The sequence below is a fragment of the Chamaea fasciata genome, unplaced genomic scaffold, assembly GCF_029207755.1.
Source record: "Chamaea fasciata isolate MVZ Bird 193981 ecotype frontalis unplaced genomic scaffold, bChaFas1.0.hap1 SCAF_4, whole genome shotgun sequence".
Taxonomy (NCBI): domain Eukaryota; kingdom Metazoa; phylum Chordata; class Aves; order Passeriformes; family Sylviidae; genus Chamaea; species Chamaea fasciata.
The window spans coordinates 11,087,225-11,108,445 of NW_027094089.1; the positions used below are offsets into that span (position 1 = coordinate 11,087,225).

The 21,221-nt window shown below is 35.2% G+C and overlaps 1 protein-coding gene across 1 annotated transcript in view; it reads left to right on the forward strand.

Annotated features, from left to right (window-relative positions):
• The window catches only part of PTPRD (protein tyrosine phosphatase receptor type D), a 317,656-nt gene that overhangs the window by 199,592 nt on the left and 96,843 nt on the right, over positions 1-21,221 (forward strand). The window contains exons 16-21 of the mRNA XM_066180841.1: positions 2,038-2,155; positions 6,865-7,452; positions 7,887-7,984; positions 8,728-8,981; positions 13,544-13,634; positions 19,454-19,663. Coding sequence (XP_066036938.1) covers positions 2,038-2,155; positions 6,865-7,452; positions 7,887-7,984; positions 8,728-8,981; positions 13,544-13,634; positions 19,454-19,663 — 1,359 coding nt within the window. The remainder of the gene's footprint in view (positions 1-2,037; positions 2,156-6,864; positions 7,453-7,886; positions 7,985-8,727; positions 8,982-13,543; positions 13,635-19,453; positions 19,664-21,221) is intronic.

Genomic DNA, 21,221 nt, shown 5'->3' on the forward strand with positions numbered 1-21,221 from the left:
TCAAAGGTTTATGACACCTTTTTCCTTTGTTTTTCTTTTTTAATTTTTTTTTTTTTTTTTAATTTTCCTAGTGAGAGTAGGGTTTCTGTTGCTTGCCTGTTCTGGGGTTTAGCATGAGACCAAAAAGTACAGCACTGATTTGTGTTTTCGTCTTTTTGATGGCTGTCACTAACTTTTCCTCACAATTTCTTCTTTACAAGATGCTAGAAAAATAAAACAGGAGTAGTTCAGAGTTACATACCAATAGTTCTATTTTTCTGTATTCATTTTAAGGTTGGGGTTTTTTTGTGTTTTTGTTTTGGGTTTTTTTGGTTTTGTTTTTTTGGTTTTTTTGGGGGGTTTTTTTGGGTTTTTTTTGGTTTTTTTTTTTTGTGAAACTGAAAGTAGAAGTCAGTTGTGCTCTCTTTTGGATGAAGTAAATACATGCTATCAGGAAAGCCAGATGACCTGCAGTGTTTATGCCTAAGTAATAATGTTTGGTGCATCCAAACCACACTTTCAAACACTACATGCAGCCACAGCTCTTGCACCATGAAGTAATGGTTGTTTTAGATGAGGCTAATATCTTTATGAATCTTTCTGGTTTGTGGTTTTGTGAGAGTTTTTTTGCCTTTCACAGTTTAATTGTGGTAGTACCAGGTGCAGTTTTCTTATGGAAGATATGAGGTCTTTCTTACTAATTTTGGCCTTAGAGTTCAATTCAGTTCTGAGATAGAGTCTAAGAAGGGGATCTTTTGATAGTAGATTGTTACATGTTGTTTCATTTTGTTGTTTGAGGATTTTTTAATTTGAGCTATTTTGCCCACTCATTCTGATCATTATCTAATTATTTTTATATTGCTAATTGACTAATATTGACTGTAAATACAATGCTGAATTCTAATCACATCTTTGCTAAGCTCATATCCACTATCTTGAAAAATCCATATACTATTAATAGTCTGGCCCATGATTTTTATATTAACTTTTCATTTAACTTTTTTTCTGAGGGATGTGTGATTGCGCATTTGCTATTTGTTCTAGATGTATAAATACACCATCCCTCTGGCAGCATTGAAATTTGGTGCAAGTTCATTCAGGTATATGAAAATACAAAGGCGTAGTCCAGTGGTTACAGGCTGGAAGCTGGGGACTCTGGGCCCATCAGACCTCCAAATATTGACCCTTTATATTTGTATATAAGATTTATTTATATTATGAGTGTCAAAACTTACTTCTCTTGCTGTCCTTGTAGCAGGACATAAATTTAGTTCATTTCTTGTACACCACTCAGCATCTTCTGTGTGCACTTATGTGTGCACACGTGTGAAAAGATACCTCCCTTGCTCTAATTTTTACATCTTGATGTCACTTCTGTTACTTTGCTGTAGCTGAAGAGCTACTTGTTTTGTAACTGCTGTCATCTGAGGGCCATAAGATCTGTCCTCTGACCAGATATTTAGTGGTATTTTACATAGTTCTTTTAGACCTGAAAAGCTAGCTGTTTCTGAAGTCGTTTCAGATATTGAGAAGCGCAGTTTACCTAGTGACACAGGTTGCAATGAAATTGTTATGGAAGTAATGAGGCTTTTTTTCAGCTAAGCTATCATTACTTAATGTGTGCAACATAAAATGTGTTGCAATGTAAATACAACATTTTTCTTACTAGGCATTTTAGAACTATATCAGTGATATCGTGTTAATGACTAAGTTAAACTGAGTTTCTCCTATCTACATGTGCATGTTTCACAATGTCAGTAGTATTCCTCAGGCTAGGTATTTCAGATGACTTTTTTCACTGCTCACACCACTAAGCCCTTGGCCTTTTGCTGTAAACTACCTGAGGCATACTATTTAGATGTGTGCTGTCCTTTATTGCTTAAGTGAGTGAAATGTTTTGCGTTAAGTATTTCATGCTGTACAGTCTGTTGGTGCACTCAAATGCTTGCTATGACTGCCAGTAGCTCAAAAGTGTAATGTGAACAGGGTTTCTAAAGGATTTTGCATTCTCCTGGCAATCTATTTTAAATTAATTGTTCTTATTTTATTTCATCTTAGGAAATGATAGTTTCTGGGCTTCAGCCTGAAACCACATACTCTTTCACTGTGACAGCCTATACAACTAAAGGTGATGGAGCACGCAGCAAACCCAAACTTGTATCTACTACTGGTGCAGGTAATACTTAAAAACAAATTGAGCTCTAAATGACTCCTTTGACTTTTTCTGCTACTGTTTTTTTCCTTAGAACTCTTCTGTTGTGTGAAAAGCATTTTTAGGACATAGGATTTTCTGTTTCAGTATTTCGACCTTCATTTTAGAGAAAAAGAGCCAGTGATTCCCTTTGTCCCTTTCTTTGTTCCAGATGAGATCACTTGATAGTTTTGAGTAGCTCTTCCACTATTATTGCTGTCCTCTTTGAGAAGGAAAAATAGAAATTCAGAGCTAAGAAGGATATTTGAAAAACTTGTAAAGGGCTTTTATGATCTTCATGAAAGTAGCAACACTGCCAGTAAAACACTGAAAAATACTGCCTGTATAACATTCACAACTTATCTCAGAAAAATGTAATTATTAAAGCAGAGAACTGGAAAACATAAGGAAGCTCCATCCTGTGAAACCCAGAAGCCTATATTGGTTCGGGGGTAATTTAAGCAGCAAACTGGGGCAAAATACACCCTGCCACTGTGTTCAGTCTGTGTTTGATCTCAGGTGGTACTGAATGCTGGGTGTCTGCACTGCATAACCAGTACAGCAGTTAGCACAGATGGGATGAACAAAACTGCTTTTAGATGAGGAACATCTTTAATTTTTTTTTTAATGTTTCACAGTGGCACAGCTTAACCAATTGATGCCACCACAGGTTTAGTGTGATGCTTACCTACAGGTGTTCACAATCTGTAGGTCTTGTGTTCATTTTCAGGGGTTTGTGATGCAGCCATTGAGCATATTCTATTACAATCACATGTAGCACCATTACATGCTCTCTGAATAACAATGTATTGTTTATGCTAATAGATAAAATCCAAAAAGCATATATATTTGTATTTGTAGTGATTGATTCAATTTTTAAAGCAGTCACTAAATCCAGAGCACATCTTGTATTAATATCAAAACCATCTATATCCTTTGTTGTTGGATTCCTTGGAACAATCTCAGTCTTGGTGGCTACATGCACAATATTTAATTTAAGATCTTAGAATACATTCTAGTCATTACTCTTGGCTATTGCTGAAACTTACTGTGTAACTTCTTAGCTTTCCTGAATTTTCGTACTCCAACAAAAAAAAAAACTGATATGCATTTCTGGCATGTATTGGAATTTGATTTAACAAAAAAAATCTACTTGATCCATTACTCATTTTAAAAATTCAATTCCCAATTTAAATAAACCAAATTATACAAATTATGATTTTATTAGTTCCTAGACATAAAAATAGGTTATGCAAATATGCTTGCAAAACTTAAAGTTTCACTGCATTTAGTCTTTATTAACTGTTCATGTGTCATTCTACTAAGATCTCTGATGCTTCTCCTTAAAAAAGACAGAACAAATCCTATGTCACATATAAATCTGACTGAAGAGCAATAGAGAATAAGAGGCACATCTGTAGATGTAATGCTCATTACACTATTCTTGTCATTTGCTTAAACCTATGAACAAATAATGCTTGTTCCTGGGATTAACATTAGTTACCATTTTGCTCCTTCATACATACCAGACTGTATGAAATCTCTTCACTTGGTGTTACAGCTTGCTGTGTTTGGGCTGTTTTGTAAGAAAAATTTGTATGCAGGTTTCTGAAAAAAGAGACATTGAACAGTACCAGGAGCTTCCTGCTCAGTTTCTGTGAGAATGCGTCACCACAAGGGAAGGAATGATGCATTAAAACCAAAGGGTTGTAGGTCTGTAATACAGTCTCCTATTCACTTTGAGTTTCCATTTGACTCTTTTTCCTAGAAAGGTGCTATTGGAATACTGCAATAAAGAAAATGAAGGATCTGACTTTCTAGTCAAACTTTTAGAGTTTGAATGAGATTGACTGAGTTTATGTCCATAAGACATATGAAAGAATAGATGTCTGCACATTTACCAGTGAAGCTATCCATAAGGTATTCAGACAATAACTATTCAGCTGTCCAGTTAGTGATACAAAAGCATAATTTACATTTTTAGGCAGGAAAGATTCACCAAACACAAGTAAGCCTACAGTATGGTAGCTCAGTTATTAGTGAAGTCACTGAATGCTGTTGATATTTTCATTCAAGAATGTGCTTTTGTCTCACGTCAGGTTTGCTTTCCTCACTATTGAAATCAGATGGAAGAAAAACTGTTACTGAACATTTCTAAATCAAAGTACTTATTAAATTCCTTGGGGCAAAAGTTACAAAATGTATGATTAACAACACCTTGATAAAAAATGAAGACTTACTAGTCAGTGATATCATACAGTTTTTATGAAGATTTTAATCAGACCATTAATTTCTGTGTCACAGTAGCAGAAGAAACTCATGGGAGAATAGTTTGCTCATTACTTGTTATTTGCTCTCATACTGGACAGCAGTCTTGTAAGACAGATTTCAGCTAAAAGAAGAAAGTCTGTATTGAGGCAATGGGGTACTTTATAGCAGCTGTAACAAAAACTACCTCAGGTAATTTGGCAAAGGCAGCTTGAGTGAGCTTCTACTAGAAGTGGCAAACCATTGCAGCAGTAATATCTGTTGCAAAGGGGTATGTGAGAGATGTCTTGCTATGTACTAATGGAAGAAGATTTCACTAGATCAGAGGATGTATTTTATTTTTTGGACAATTTCACTTATTTTAAGGTCATGGAAAAGTCAGGTTATTAGAAATATCTAGACAGAGCTTTTTGGTGACACATCTGTATATATGACTGCACAGAATCCTGTCATTTGTCCTAAAAGACTGTAATATTCATAAGTAAGTCATACTGAAAGTAAATGTTAACTGAAACTGTCTGGAAATAAAAAAGAAATCTATCTGCTTTGCAACATCAGATAGGCTTTATCGTATTTTTAAAATGTGACTATTGTTATTTACTATTAGTCACAGGGTATTTTATTGAATAAGTAAACTTTGTTGACTCCCTGGTTCTGATCAAGAGCAAGTATTAGTTTCTTCCTTTCTCTGTAGTTATCACAGAGGTTAAAATGTAGTTCTGGTTATAAAGTCTGCCACAAGAACAAAAAAAAAAAGGCAATTTATTACAAAAATAATTTAGTTATACCTTCCAGTAATCTCTCCTCTAGGAAGCTGAAGGAGTATTATTCCTTTTAGATAAACTATTCTTTCCTCTGCTACACTGGTGCCAGTAATAGTTAGAATGTAGAGAAAAATAGGGCCTGCAAAAGGCCCTCTTTGTTCCATTAAGACTTTAATTATCAATGAGGAAAAGTCAGAGCTAACAAGAAAGATATTCTTTACACAGGAGGAAGTGTGGGAAAACACTCACAAGATTCCACTATAATGCTGCCAGGTGGACTCAACATATAAATTTAAAGATATTTGGAAAATTTATATAAAACCTACCTATAGTTCTTGCCAAATTGGAAGCAATGTCATGACTTACGACAGATGTAAAGAAGAATGAGGTTACTAAATGCAGAATTTTCCTCAAGGCATGCCATTCTTCCCTCCTTATTCCCGATTCCTCATGGAACGGTCGTTAGACCTTCTGACAATAACAGTGTAATTTGCTGGGTGCCTGAAAACTGAAGATAAATAATAAAATCTATTGAAGTGTTTAAATACAGGAACCAGAGCTTGCAATGTAGCAGTTACATTCACATGGGAAGGCTTTGAATGCAGATGAAATGAATCAGTTTTTGTTGAAGACTGTGTTGTCTTTGCAGTTCTACTTCTGGTCTGTTGACCTGGCAGGCATTGGTATGGACTGAACACCAAATTTCTAAATAGTTATGGATATGTTTCATTGTCAAATAAATCACTGTAATAAAAACAGACCTTTTTGAAATAGAGGTATCAATGAAAATATAAATTAAATGTATACAAATGGATGTGAATAAATTAAAATCAATTAGTCAAGTAAATAGAAACAGTAGATGAGAATTCATTTTGAAACTCCAAAAATGTACACTATAAAAATTGTATAATGGTATTTCTGGCTTGATTAGGACTGATTCAGTCCTCTCTGCACTGATTAAAATAAATTCCTCCTCAATATCCATACCATACTTGCAGTCTGAACTATAAAAGACAAATCACCAGCCTAGACTAATGAGTCCTAATTAAGATTGTGACTGTATGTAGTGTATAGGTTAAGAGGAGCTACCAATTTAGCCTTCTTCAAAAAGCCATGCTGGAAAATGAATCATATGTGATAAGCCATGCTGGAAAATATTAAATTCCAACTGCACTACCTCTCCACATTGAAACAGTGGAGATGGAAGTGATTTGTGCATGGAAACTAGAAAAGAATGACAGCGTTCTATCATGTGTAGTAATGATTTTTGAGAGCAAGGTTGTTCTGACTTCTACCACATTTCAACTATTAATGATAAAAGTTGTGTTAAACTTATCTAGAAACTTGTTATTTCTTCATTAATTATTTTCCCATTTACAGGAAGTGTGCCTTGGATTAAATCCATAAAAACTTATTACTGTACTTTTTTTTTTTTTTTTTTTTTTTTTTCTTTTTTTTTTCCCCCTGAAACTTTTGTGGTTCCTTATAATGTATGACTAAATAGTGCAGGAGCCAGACACTTTTTCTTCATTAGGACAGTAATATGTGGAACTGAGAGTGAGGACAGAGAAAATATATCCCTATTCCTGTTAAAACTATCCTCAAGAATTGTACGTGCGATTGTGTTTTTATCTGTCCTTTTTAAATAACATTGTGCTACAGTTCCAGGCAAACCTCGGCTTGTGATTAGCCACACACAGATGAACACGGCTCTAATTCAGTGGCATCCTCCTGTGGAAACTTTTGGCCCGCTGCAGGGTTATCGCCTGAAGTTTGGTCGCAAAGACATGGATACTTTAACAAGCATGGAGTTCTCAGAGAAGGAAGATCACTTCACAGCCACAGACATTCACAAAGGAGCTTCTTATGTCTTCAGGCTCTCAGCTAGAAATAAAGTGGGCTTTGGGGAGGAGATGGTTAAAGAGATTTCTGTTCCTGAAGAGGTACCCAGTGGATTTCCCCAGAATCTCCACTCGGAAAGCTCTACTTCTACATCAGTTCAATTAACTTGGCAGATGCCACTCTTGGCAGAAAGAAATGGCATTATCACCAAATATACCATCTTGTACAGAGATATCAATGTTGCTTACCAGCCAGTTGAAATCCCTGTTGTTCCTGCTGATACCACGGTGACACTTTCTGGCTTAAAACCAGATACCACTTATGATGTAAAAGTACGTGCCCACACAAGCAAAGGGCCTGGTCCATATAGTCCAAGTGTCCAGTTCAGGACACTACCCGTGGATCAAGGTAGGATTTGTCTGCTTATGGCGTTGACCTTTAAAGGAGTATCGGTCTTTGGATATCAGTGTTTTTGAAGGTGTAAATAAAACTGACCGGCCCATTCATAAAAATAGGTTCATCAATCACAAAAGGTAAAGTATATAAATCTTAATATATTTTGGATGCCTTAGAATTCAGTTGTCCCTTGCCAAGCAAGTTCTGGTTAACTTCTTCGCAATATTTTCAGGTAAGGAAAATGTGTGTATTGGACTGTCACTAGATGAGAGTGCGAACAAGTTTAAATGTGATATTTAAATATGAACAAACAGGTAGGAGAATTGAATCCTTGTTGATTTTTGACCTAAATAAATGTAAAGCTAATACTCCCAAGTAGCAATGGAAATATGACAAGATCTGATCTCCAAGATGTTGTTTATATACAGTTTCTTTTTTTCCAGCAGTGTTTGCAAAAAATTTTCATGTTAAAGCAGTAATGAAGACTTCTGTTTTGCTGTCCTGGGAGATTCCAGAAAACTACAATTCAGCTTTGCCTTTCAAAGTATGTTACTTTCCGTTTGTACAAGAAAATAGCAGAAACTAGACAGTGTGTTTACTGGATTAAGTAGTTTACTAAGCATGTATCGTGAATATGTATTGGGGGTATCGCGGTTTCTAAGATTGCTAATTTTTCATTCAACACTACAGTATTTTAAAGAAAACAGTGAATGAAAATGAAAATTTTGGTTTTTTCTAGTCCTTTCCATAGCAAATGCAATTGAGTACCATTTTGGGTTTTGTCTTCTCCTTTAACTAAAGCTATAGCTTTATCAGATACAGAGACTCAGTGTAACATTGCGGTCTGCCTGAAATTTCTTCTGCTTCAATCTTAATCACTTCTGTCATCTCAGGCAGTGGCAAGTGAAGAATAATATTTTAGGAACTAAATGATACAAAAACTTTTCTAAATAAGGAATGTGAATGAAAAAGTCAAGATACTTTCAACAAGAGTACCTTGCTATAAATTCTGGGTTCAAGAAAAACTGCTTACTTTGAAAAAGTGAAATTGAGTTTCAGGAGTGTTTGCAATGCTTTATATTAATGTAATACTTGTTTTTCTTCCCCATGAAAGTGAAAAGTTTACTTGCAGTAGTGAATTCAGTACTGTTTTACACCCTAAAATGCGCAAATAAATTTAAATTTATTTGTTATTTAAATTTACAGCTAGGTTGATTCCTGAATTCAGTGTGACCACATCATTTGCCTTCTCCTAGTAACCAAAACTACCTTTGTGTATTAACTTAGATCCTTTATGATGATGGGAAAATGGAGGTTGATGGACGTGCTACTCAAAAGTTGATCACCAACTTGAAGCCAGAGACGTCGTATTCGTTTGTTCTGACGAACAGAGGGAATAGTGCTGGGGGCCTTCAGCACAGAGTGACTGCAAAGACTGCACCAGACGTGCTTCGCACGAAGCCAGTCTTCATCGGAAAGACCAACCTAGATGGCATGATAACTGTGGAACTTCCAGAAGTACCCTCAAATGAGAACATAAAGTGAGTGAATGAATGACATACCATTATTTTTAACTCCGGAGAGATGGTCATTCTAACTCCTGATGGTGGACCATGGCTTTATTCTTTATAACAGTACAGAGACTACTGTGCTCTATATTTGACTTAATATTGGTGTAATACTTGATATAGCAAACTGGGAGGTGCTGTTGACTCTCTTAAAAAACGCAGGGCCTTACAGAGGGATATAGATAGATTGGAACACTGTGCAGTCATAAGTGGCATGAAAATTAAGAACAAATGTCAAATTCTGTTGTAAAGGTCTGTGAGTGCATCTAACAGAGGGCAACAAAGCTGATGGAAGGACTGAAAGGAATGTCCTGGAAGGATCTGCTAAGGGCTTTGAGCTTGTCTAGTTGAGAGAATAGAAGGCTAAGGGCTGACCTTCTCACACTCTGCAGCTTCCTGAAGAGGGGAAGTGAAGAGGGAGCTGCTAATCTCTTCTTCCTGAGATTCATCTATAGAACACGAGGCAATGCCTCAGACGTGCATCAGGGAAGGTTCAGATGTATTAGGAAGCATATTTACTATGAGCGTTTTCAAACTGGAAGAAGCTTCCTGGTCAGGCAGTTAATGTCCCAAGCATGTCAGTGTTTGAGAGGTATTTGGATGATGCCCTTAATTTGTGTTAACTTTTGGTCAGCCCTGAAGTGGTGAGGTAATAGGAATAGATGTTCACTATATGTCAGTTCCAGCTAGAACTCTGAAGTTTGCCACATAGCCACTTATGTAAGAGTTGTATGGAGTCTGATTGTCTTTCAGTTTGCAGATTTCTCTCAGAGTATTTTTGTTTCATCACAGATTGCAGATAGAAGGATGCGAAAACCCAGTTACATTTTGAACAATTTATCATCTCAAAAAGAGTGGATAACCCATCAATGCATAACTGCTCTGCTGTAGCTCCTTGAAGTACTCAGACTCAGTAACTCAAGATTTATATGGAGTTTTAAAGAATTGGTACTGCGCTTAAATTAATTCAGATTAAATAATTCTGATGGTTTTTATCAGGATGAAAATACCTGGTCCTCTCCACTGGTCTCAGAAAGAAAACAAGGGATTTTGCTAGAAGAATTGCAAGGTTTCTAGAGGTTACATAGATTTTAGAAAGGAACAGGCATGCCAATTTAAACAGAAACAGGACTATAGACCTGAGAGCACTTGGTTAGCAGGGTTAAAGGTTAGACAATAAAGATTTACCAGGAAAACATGAAGCATGATACAATCAGTAAGTGTAATTGCTCTTCTTATAGTGATTCTTGTTGATCTGTATGGTTCCCATATGTAATGTAAAGGAAATGGGGAGGAAAATGAGCCATTCATTAAATTGTGGGGATTCAAGTTGTCCTCTCCCTGGTGGATTTTTACAGCTTTCTAGAATGCTGCCCCTTTTTCATTACTGACTGAAGATTTTGAGGCAGGTTAGGTCAAGAAATAAATGACTTTGAGACATTAAAAGGATGAAAAACTGAAAAATGTAGTCATTATCATTAGATTGAGTAAGATGCGGTCAGTAACAAATGCAGCTAAGGAAGACTGAAGATGGAATGAGTCAAAAAAGATTTATGAGGAATGGAATTCATAGAGACAAAAATGTGCAGGATAGCTGATCAAGCAGAAGTGGAAGATAGCTCTGGAATAAAATACAATTCCCTTCTTTTTGTGTAGTGTAAAACGGTTAAAGAGGCTAAGTGGCATCAGAAAAGATACATTAACTCTACAAATGCCAATTTTTCAAATAATGTATCTCATACTTGTACGTCTGTCTTCTAAGAAGATTTGATCAGGCTTGATAAAGTAAAACACAACAATAAAGATTGACTTGACCCTTAGAGCAGGCATACCAAAGCAACTACATACTGTACAGAAAACCTGACCTGATACTTGCTAGAATAAGTAAGGTTATTCTGCATTAGTCTTTTTATGGGAAGAAAATTTCATGTATTAATTATGTTGACATTTTTGGACATGCTGTTCCTCTATTGGTACATTATATTCTCAGGATTGTCCCTAGCTTACAATTAAGTACTGAGAATTTTTCAATAATACTAATTACACAGGAAGTGAAACAGATAATGGTTTGCTCTAATGAAATATAGGTAATAAGATTGAGGGTAAGGTTATAAACGCCTTTGTAATATTTGTAATTTGTATTTGTCAATGTTTGATGGTGATACAGCATAGAAATTGGTGCAGATCTCACCATATGATAAGTAAAATGTATTTCTTTTGCTCATCTCAAGGGAGCAAGTTCTTAATTTTTCTTTCTTTTAGTATTTTGGGCTATTTTGAAAGCAGTTTTTTATGTGTAAGAGACAGTTCATGTTTCTATGAATCTTTTACATTTTTAAAAAGTCTTAAGTAAAACCAGAGTTTTGTGAGAGACTTTGGCCTCTCAAATAGTCAGTAGATAAAACAATATCCAAATAAACCCTTTATTTCTCACCTTCCTTCCTCCCCTCTCCCCCAGAAAAAAAAACCCCAACCTAAAAACAAACAAACAAATAATGAAGTAAACTATAAAAAATGTTTTTCAGGAGATGCTACGTTTTGCACAGTTAGCTAAAAGTCACAGAATTTTGTTGTCCTTTACAATTGGCAACACTGCAGATTGGTGTGAAAATTTTCACTTTTCATCTTATTATTGATCTACTTATTCTTTCAATTTTAAATACTTTGTGAGTGCTGAAAGTCCTAGTTGATTTTTAAAGTTATGAGAGGGAGACTTCATGAAGGAAGTGAAAAAGAGTGTGAAAGTTACATTTACATGCTGAATGTTCCTTAATTGGAAAGAAAAATGTATGAACTCTCCCTTAGCTTAAAAAATAAAAAGATGAAAAAACGAAAAAAAGAGGGTTAATGGGTATCTTTGATGTTTGAAAGACATAAAGGGGCAAGTTCTCATTTCTGTCTTGATTCTTAGGTATCTGTTGAAGAAAGGATATGTCAGTTGTTACTGTACACTTGGATAAGTCAGTATTCACTAAGATTTGCTATTCAAAGTAATTTTAATAGACCAATGCAGTTTTAAAATATGGATTCAACCAGCCTTACAGTTTTGCATCTTTTTAAAAGATGACTTATTGTCGCTATAAGAATGCATGTCACAGATGTTTTTTGAAATACTGGAATACAACAAATGGATACTAGTTAAAAATCTGTGGGCAACACTTCTTTCCAGCTCTTCTGTTGGAGCTTAGCATTTTCACAGAAAACTTCCTCAAATTTCTTAAAACAAGTATCAATGAATATGTGTACTTCTTGCTGGAGCTGAATATCTAAAGTTTTTGTTACATTTCTTTTATGGGAAAGAGCTCTAAATAAGAAGAGATTGTTAAAATTGATCAATGCCTTGCACTGGTATGGTTATAGTTGGCTTAGACTGAGATGATTTTTAGCCAATTGTAAGACAACTCCTTTTCTGTAGACTCTTTTTTGTTAATTACTTAACGATTTTCAGCTTCACTGCAGGAGTAAAATTAATAGTTTTGCAGAAGGTTGAATGGGTTGTAAAAAAAGCAGACTGGAAGAAGAGATGGCCCATGAGACGCTAAAATTATCTTACATAATGAGACCCGGAAACACCTTAATAAGCTTTTGTTACTAGAAACAAAGAAAATCAGTTTATTTCCCTCTCTCCTGAAATGGAGAATGCTTGACTTTTTGACAAGTGTGTTTAACAAGAAGACGTATATTATACTACCCTGCATGTCCTGCTGTTGTGATTCTACTGCTTCTTCCCTCATACTAATGTGAAGTTATGGATCTGCCTGACACATATCCAGGCTTTGTGAAGTAAGCAATGGAAGTCCCAGATCTCTGTCATACCAAAAAAATATATTTTACTAGTCTACATGGGTGGGGAGGAAGAACATATTTTTAGGAAAATATTTCTGAGGAAAACTGATATATGTAATTTGTAAATCCTAGTTATAAAGAGAGTATATATCAAGCTCTCTTACCTGTGATTGTGAGCAGAATACTTGCATAGATAAAGCTGATGGCATTTGATTTTCCAAAGGAAAGAGAGTTTGGGAACAGTGTATGTCATGTTTGCCTTTTTCTCTTTGTTATGATACTGGCATTAAAAAATAGATTTTGTTAGCCTACTATTCTAATTATACATTAAAATGGGAGAAGATGGGCTGGTAATTGAGATTTAAATATTCAGTAATATATTTCAATTTAGGGCTTTGGGTTTCTTTTTTTCTCAGTGTGATGATGGCAGGGTACAAATAACCTATTAGTCTTGCATTTCATGTTGGCATTTTAGTACATTGTAATTAAAGTTTTTTATAAATATTTATATGTTTACAGAAAAAGGCAGGTAATTGGTACCATTTGTTTGTCAAATGCTTTAAAACTGATGTTATTTCAAGAGTTAACATTTACAGCTGTGTTTGGAAGGCTGTAGTGACATATTAATGTGCAGAAGTTTATTCTCAACATACCACTTTCCTCTTAGGTTCCTCTAAACAGACCCACTGCATCAGTTTATCTATTCTTTTTCATTCCACTTCACTTTTTTCCAACTTTTTCATTTACAGAGGCTATTACATAGTTATTGTGCCTTTGAAGAGGTCTCGTGGAAAGTTTATCAAACCATGGGAGAGTCCAGATGAAATGGAACTAGATGAGGTACTGTATATGGTTTGGGGTTTTTGCTTCTCCTTTATTAAAGAAGAAATCTTGCTAGTTTTAGGTAACTAACTCACCAGTTTTGAAAGTTTTGGTTGTCAGGATACTTTATATTTGCATTAGCCTGTGGAGATTAAAACAAAAATTTAAATTACTTAAATGAGAGGACAGTAAGGACATTAAGTTTCAATAAAGAACATGATGTGTCTGGTATTTGTTGACACTAATATTTTATTCTTTTTCTACTGTAAAGAGTGATGCAAAAGTGCAGGAGGTGAAATGAGTTGTCAGCAAAAGCTTAATCACCAACAATATGAACTGTAATAAAGGTCTGGTTCATCAGAGGGGTGTTTACTAAGTCTGTAACAAACGCTAAATTGCAATTTGCACTGCAGTTTAACATTTGACCTTCTGGTGGTCGTTTTACCTGATTGTCATATGCTGTAATAGTTCTGGTGAGACATAGCCTCCATTCCACCAAGAGTTTGTGATCAGAAATAACTGCATGAACAAGGAAGGAAAGAGCAATATTGTGTTATCATTTGAAACTATAAATTACATTGATCCAATGGGAGGAATTACTTTCATTTTAGAAATAAGCCCAGCAATGCTAGAAATTAATTCAGTATGTTATTGATACAGTAATTATTCCAGGAAGTATACTATTCCCCCCCCATTTTCTGTTTTACTGAAGGACAGTATAGCCCATGTGAGCTTGTCTTTCTTCTTTCAATCTTTAAATTTATAGTAATGCTGACGTTTATGATTTCAAAGATCTTTCAAGGGCCTCATATGAGAGACTTTCATAAAAGACAAGTGGTGGTACTATTGTTCTCATCATATCTGGCCAAGATTTTAGATGACATTCAGATGGTATGGTACTTTGGAAGTGTAATATCCCTGTAATTCAAAGACCAGAATGAGGGGGCTTTTTTACTCCTGATACAGTGTTCTTTTGACTGTATCCCATTTATTTTTCTATTTTCTTTTGGTGGATTCAAGCATTTTATGTTACAGAGATAACTTCACTATATGCTTCCTCATAACACCATTACTTGGAAGTGTTGATCACCTGCAAGCAAGCATAAATGTTCTTTTCTCTCCTGCCATTGACAAAATGGATATAAATTTCAAATTTTGCACCAAAATAAAGGGAAAATAATGATCTTCACTGAACTAAATGTGTTGTAGAAAAGGTTCAAAATATAAACAATTCTTTCAGTCTTTGTCACAACAATGGGCAAATCCTTAATCATATTAAAAGCAACTGTTCAGAGGAAGGCTTAATAACTAATTGATTCAACCCTTTCTTCTTGACCAGTTTCCTTTATGTGATCAACTCACTTCATTCAGTTGCAGCAATAGCTTGCTTTGATCTATAACTTCTTCCCTTTAAAAGAACTTGGATTGTAAATGCTGTCAGCTTATGATCGTAGTCATAGGTGACATCAAATACAGTGAAACAGTGAAACTCTTGACAGCCACATCCATACAGTAATGGAAACTGATTGAATATTACCACCCACTTTTAACATCCAAAGACTGTAGTCACATTCAGCAGCATTATTAGATTAAAGGATAGGTGCCAGATGACACTGAACTTTCTGGCAATTAAATTCTATGGTTCCTGCTGATTCTTATAACAAGGGGTCATTTTAATCATCCTTCAAGTTGTGTTGCCTTAGTCTGTATAACAGATTGAGGAAGAGTATTTTTTAAATTCAGAAATATTTGTGTCAGAATGGGTTGTTTCCAACTTCTGTTGATATAATTGGGACCACATTGTAGAATTAATGATGGAAGAAATAAGATATGCATTGACGGGAAAATGAAAATTATTTCTGATAAAGAACTAACCCCTTGATATATCTTCTACAATTGCCACCAATACATATAGCAAGAACTGAGCAGGGAAAAACATTAAAAGCAGGCAGCAACTGCATATCATTCTAAGGCAATATCATTCTAACGTGCTCAGTTTCTATTACTTCAGAAACTGATTTGCTTCCAGCTTTGGAATGTATACATTTTATGAAGTGTGCTATTCCTGAGAAGCTTGTGAACACAGTGCCACAAAAAATACATTTGGAAAAAACCCAAAAAACCTGACAACAGCAACCCCCCCAAAAAACCCAACAACAAAAAACCCCAAACAAAACAAACAAAAAGCCAACAAAATAAAAACGAGGGAAAAAAAAAAAAAAACACAAAAAAAAAACCTACCTCCACCTCCCAAAAACCACTACTCTCTGAGCAAATAGTTCCTGATAGTAAACAGAGGATATTGTGCGTATTTCTTTTTTTTTTTTTTTTTTTTGTATGACCTTGGGTATGTGTCTGGTATCAGAAATGGTTGGGCAGTAGATATTTCAAGATACTTTGCTTAGATTGTCAGAGGGAATGTATATGCTAATAACACAACTCTGGAGTATAATTCCATTACAAAACTGAGCAGTCCAAAAAGATTCTTCAGCCTTATTGTAGTTACCTCATCTTCCTGTTCCTTGAATCTCAGCTCAGAAAGGAACTAAGACAGATATCTAGTTTTAAAAGAACAGATAATGGGCTAGATGTTTGGTATCTGATAATGAAATATTAGAGATACAGTCCTTTTTTACTAACTCCAAATTTCTTTTTTTCTAATATCTTGAGGTCTAGTGATATTAAACAGACAAATAGTACAAATAATTGAAACAGAAAAAAGTATTATGATTTGCAGTAAGTATTACCTATTAGGATTACTTTAGATCTGTAAGCAGTAAAACCAAAATAAAGACTGCCATGATAAGTCTGAAATGAATTGAGTATTTTTATTGATATCCGTGCATAGAGTACAATAGGTTATAAATGAGCAAGTAATGATATTTGGCAACAACCCCATTTACGTATGAAATATGAAACATGAATGAGACTGGAGGTTCACCTGAGGTCTACTCAGTCATGCAATCAATCTTACAAAGTTTTTATCTACACACAAATACACCTAAGTTAACTGGCCTTAGGTGATGAATAACCACCTTTGAAAAGTTGAACTAGTTTTATTTGACTCATGCTAACAAATTTTTAGCATTCATAGCCAAAACTCAGTTTCTGATCATTCTAATACTGTACTTCAGCATTGCATTTTCTTCCAATATATGCATTTTCTGTTACTATTCCAAATATGAGAAATAATCAAGATCAAACATTTATCTTTGCCTCTCAATCTTAATCTGATTTTGATTGCAGTACTCCTATAGTACTTTGACATTTTATTATGAATTATTTAAAATCTTAATTGTAAATACACTGCAATCTGGAAACATATAATAAAGAATTTAGTTGAGGCAGACACAGAACTTAATTCCAGTGGAAACAGTACGTGGAAGTATCCGTTACCTTCAGGGATGTCACAAGCCTTATGCCTCTACTAGTGCTGTTGTGTTTGTGCCTCCTGACTTTACACTAGCATGCACTGTTATTACCTCAGTACTTAGCTTCATGTTTCGGCAGACTTCCAGATAGCCAGTGCTCAGCCCTCTGCTTAGCCATTGTTATAAAATGTAGGATCATACAGAGACAAACTTTTTGCAGTGCTTCCCTCAGCAGTTCCTATAAAGGCTGATCTAACCTGGAACAAACTTGGATTATTCTCTGCCTCATGTTCTGCATTTAGTAACTCTGCCCAGGGCATACCAACAGATATTTAGCTACTTTAAATAAAGTAACTAAATAGAAATCTCTTCAATATTACGTTTTTTTTCTGTCCTTATTTTTATGTTACACAAATTGACTCTAGCTGCTTATTAAACTGTTTAGGAAGAATGAAAGAGAGATATGGACCGCTGATTGGAATAGTGTCCTTCAGTAATGAATAATGATATCTAGTCTCAAATTATGGCCAGTTTTTTTTTTTTTTCTGCTCAGGGGATCCATTGCGCTGTACCAGCTTTTGTGTCATGGCATTGAAATTCATAAAGGTAAATGGATGTAAAGTCTCTGCAGCAGGGCACAGATTCAGCATTAGTGCTGGAAAGCTGTTGGCTGCATAGATCTTTGAAGATACAACATCCAAATGCCCTCAGTGTTTAGGAAGCCTGGATTCAAGTGGCATAGCTTGCTTTCATCTGTATCTGTAACCTTAAATTTAGTGAGTGAGAAGGGGTATCAAAGTATTCAGTACTAAAAGCTTCCTTCTGAGTAGCAGAGTGAATATTTAGATTGCTTACATGCATTGGAGTTGTTAATTATGTAATTGCAAATTACAAGATCCCATGAGGGGAAGGCAAAACCATGTGCTCACCAAACTGTGGCCTAAATCAAGAGGGCATTGGAGTTGGTGAAGGGCCTTAAGGGGAAGCCATATGTGGAGTCGCTGAGATAGTTTTTTTAGCCTGGAGGAGACTGAGGAGAGACTCTGGGGTGACAGTGACAGCCACTGAGGGAATGGACTGGAGTTGTGTCAGGGGAGGTTTAGGCTGGATATTAGGAAAAGATTCTTCACCCAGAGGGTAGCTGGGCTGTGGAACAGGCTCTCCAGGGAAGTGGTCACAGCACCAGCATGATAAACTTCAATGCTCTCAGGCACATGGAATGACTCTTGGGACTGTCCTATGCAGAGCCAGCACTGGGACTCAATGATCCTTGAGGGTCTCTTCTTCCAACTCATCATATTCTGTGATTCTGTGGAGAGCTTCCCTGACTAAACATTTACTTTGAAATTAATATATATAGTTAAGATCAGATTTTAGTACTTTGTTTTTATTTTTTTAATATCCTTCTCACTCTGGAGATTTGTCTCCTCACCCTAGCAATGAATTTTGTGCTTATCTACTGTATTAGAATTGTTAGCATGATGAAAAGGCTAAACAACTACGTGACCTTAGAAAAATTTTTGATTTAACTATAAGACTACAGGACATTGTATAAGTTTCATAAGCAAAAAACAAGGGGAACCACAAAGAGGCCTTTGAAGTCATCATTTATCACGCAAGGAAAGTTCAGACTCCTTGTAATCAAGTTAGACTTATTTTTGTGGAATGCCAGTATATGTAAAGCAAAACAAAAGTTTTTAAGAAGCATTTGTCTGATTTAATAAGTAATTAATCAATAGATTATACTAGCTGAGTTTAAGTTGCTTTATTATTTAGTATATGTTTTCCAAGTTTGAGCCTGGCATCAAAACTTGTCACAAATGTACTCATATAAATTTTAGCTTTGTTTATCAGAAGAAGCACCTCAGTCACCATTGCTGGAGGTATTAAAAAAGATACGTAGTTTTGGCAATTAGGCAATTTGGCCATGTCCCTGCATGGGTTAATGGTGGATGTGGCAGAGTTAGATTAATACTGGAACCAGTCTTAAAAGTCCTTTCCAACATAACTGATTTTATTATTCTATTCTAGGACTGATGATAGATAGATAGATAGATAGATAGATAGATAGATAGATAGATAATATGTAATATGTTATGCGTATTTAAATGTCCTCAGAGAAAGTGTATTTTTTTTTTATCCTTTTTTATCCTTTCCTCACCTCCTCCTAGACACAACTAAAAACAATCTAAAAATTGTTTTTTGTTTGTAGTCTGGGCACTGCAATTGCCTCCTAGTATCTTATCTTAACCAGAACGACAAGAAACTGGAAGATTTTGCAAGAATTCATTTAGTGATACTGATGTGTCCCATGAAATGTGGATAATTTTTTTTTTTGTAGCTCTTGGTCATGCATTAAATTTTCTCCTTACACTGTCAATAAGTTACAGTAAAATTGTTTACAGTTATCTTTCTGTTCATGCTTGCTCTCTCTCCCCCTTTCTTTTCCCTCCCTTCATTCTAAAGCTGCTTAAGGAGATAGCTAGGAAACGCAGAAGCATTCGTCTTGGGAGGGAAGTTGAATTAAAGCCATATATTGCAGCTCACTTTGAAGTTCTTCCTACGGAATTCACATTGGGGGATAAGAAGCATTATGGTGGATTTGAGAATAAGCAGCTGCAGAGTGGTCAAGAATATGTCTTCTTTGTGTTGGCTGTAATGGAGCACTCAGAATCTGTAAGTTAGTCAATGTTTTTCAATCTCAAAATCACCTTACACAGTCATGAAAACATTCTTCAATACTTATTCCACTTCCCTAAAGCTTTTTTTTTTTTTAATGTTATATGTCAGAGCATCTTTACAGTGAGTGTTTCCTTACTCAATGTCCATTAATTCCTTGAACTCTTCTATTCTGTTTGCACCTTTGTGTGTTACTCCAACGTATAACTGAAACCTAGCAGTCGCCTTATATTAGCTGTGTTGTGATTTTTTGAAAATTACATTGTGTATTATTTTTGAGCATGGACACTACTTCTGAGATATGAACTTTACAGCAGCCTCTTTCCCTGCGTATTTAAAAGAATTGCTGTCTTTTGATACTACCATTGAGTAATGGTATAGGATATACAGTGTTCTTGGAAAGAATCATTGAGCTAGAGACATGCACAGCTACCCTCTTTAGTTGCAGTCATTCCATAACAACTTTATCAGTAAATTAGAAAGTTATAAAATAATTCAATAATAGGGAAATTTCCTGAGGTGAGCTAATCAATGAGTTGACATTGCTCTTTTTATAATTCATTTTGTAGTTACATCCCTTTATGCGTGAATTAAGCTAATGAGTGTAATGTATTAAAAAAGAAAAAACAGAGGACAGGTATAAGACTTTTAAAAGGTGCAATACACATTAGCATTTTAACATACAGTGTGTTATACAGTACATTCCTAATTGCTGACTAAACCTGACAGGAACAATTGCAGGTTCAATCACTTGAATCTCCAATACCAATACTCTGAATTCTAGTCAAGTGCTTGCAGTGTATAACACTGCAATTGCTTTCTTGGTGTCAATGGAACATGCCTACTTAAACGCAATGAGGAGGTAGTTCCTCTACTTTGAATATTTTTAGATACATAGCTTCATTTGAAAAAAAATAAGTGTCTCCTGTAGGCTCTAACATAAATCAAAAATTCTCTTTTCACTTTCTTACATGGGCTGCCTAGACAGATAATTCTAAAGGTGTTGCATCAGAAAAATTCAGAATGGAGAAGATAGACAGCTTTTGACAATAAAGTTAAGTGGCCATAAATCTGTATGTCATAAATTACCTGTACTAAAATGGATCTTCTCAATATGAAGTGCAGTTTCTTGCATTTTTATATTAATTAAGGTATAAATGACCTAAATTTATTGCTTTGTTCGAAATCAGAATGAAAAAGCATGAAGAAATAGATTTGTAAACCATCACATATGACAAAATGTCTATAGGGTCCTATTCCTGAAAGACTTCAAAAGGCATTACTGAACTTAGGCTGTGGATAAGATGTGGTTCAGCATGCCATCTGAAATATTTATGTGATAGCATGAGGTAGTCACAGACTGTGAAGAATTTTTTAAGGGTGCATGAAATTTAGCTTTCAGTGACTTTCAATGCTCCAGTGTATCAGGTCTCAGCATATGTAGCTGATATTATTCTAAGACTACAGGTTCTACTGATGTATGAGTTGTAACTTACAAAGGATATTTTTCATGATATTCAGATGTTACATTTTACATAAGACTTCTTATTCACTG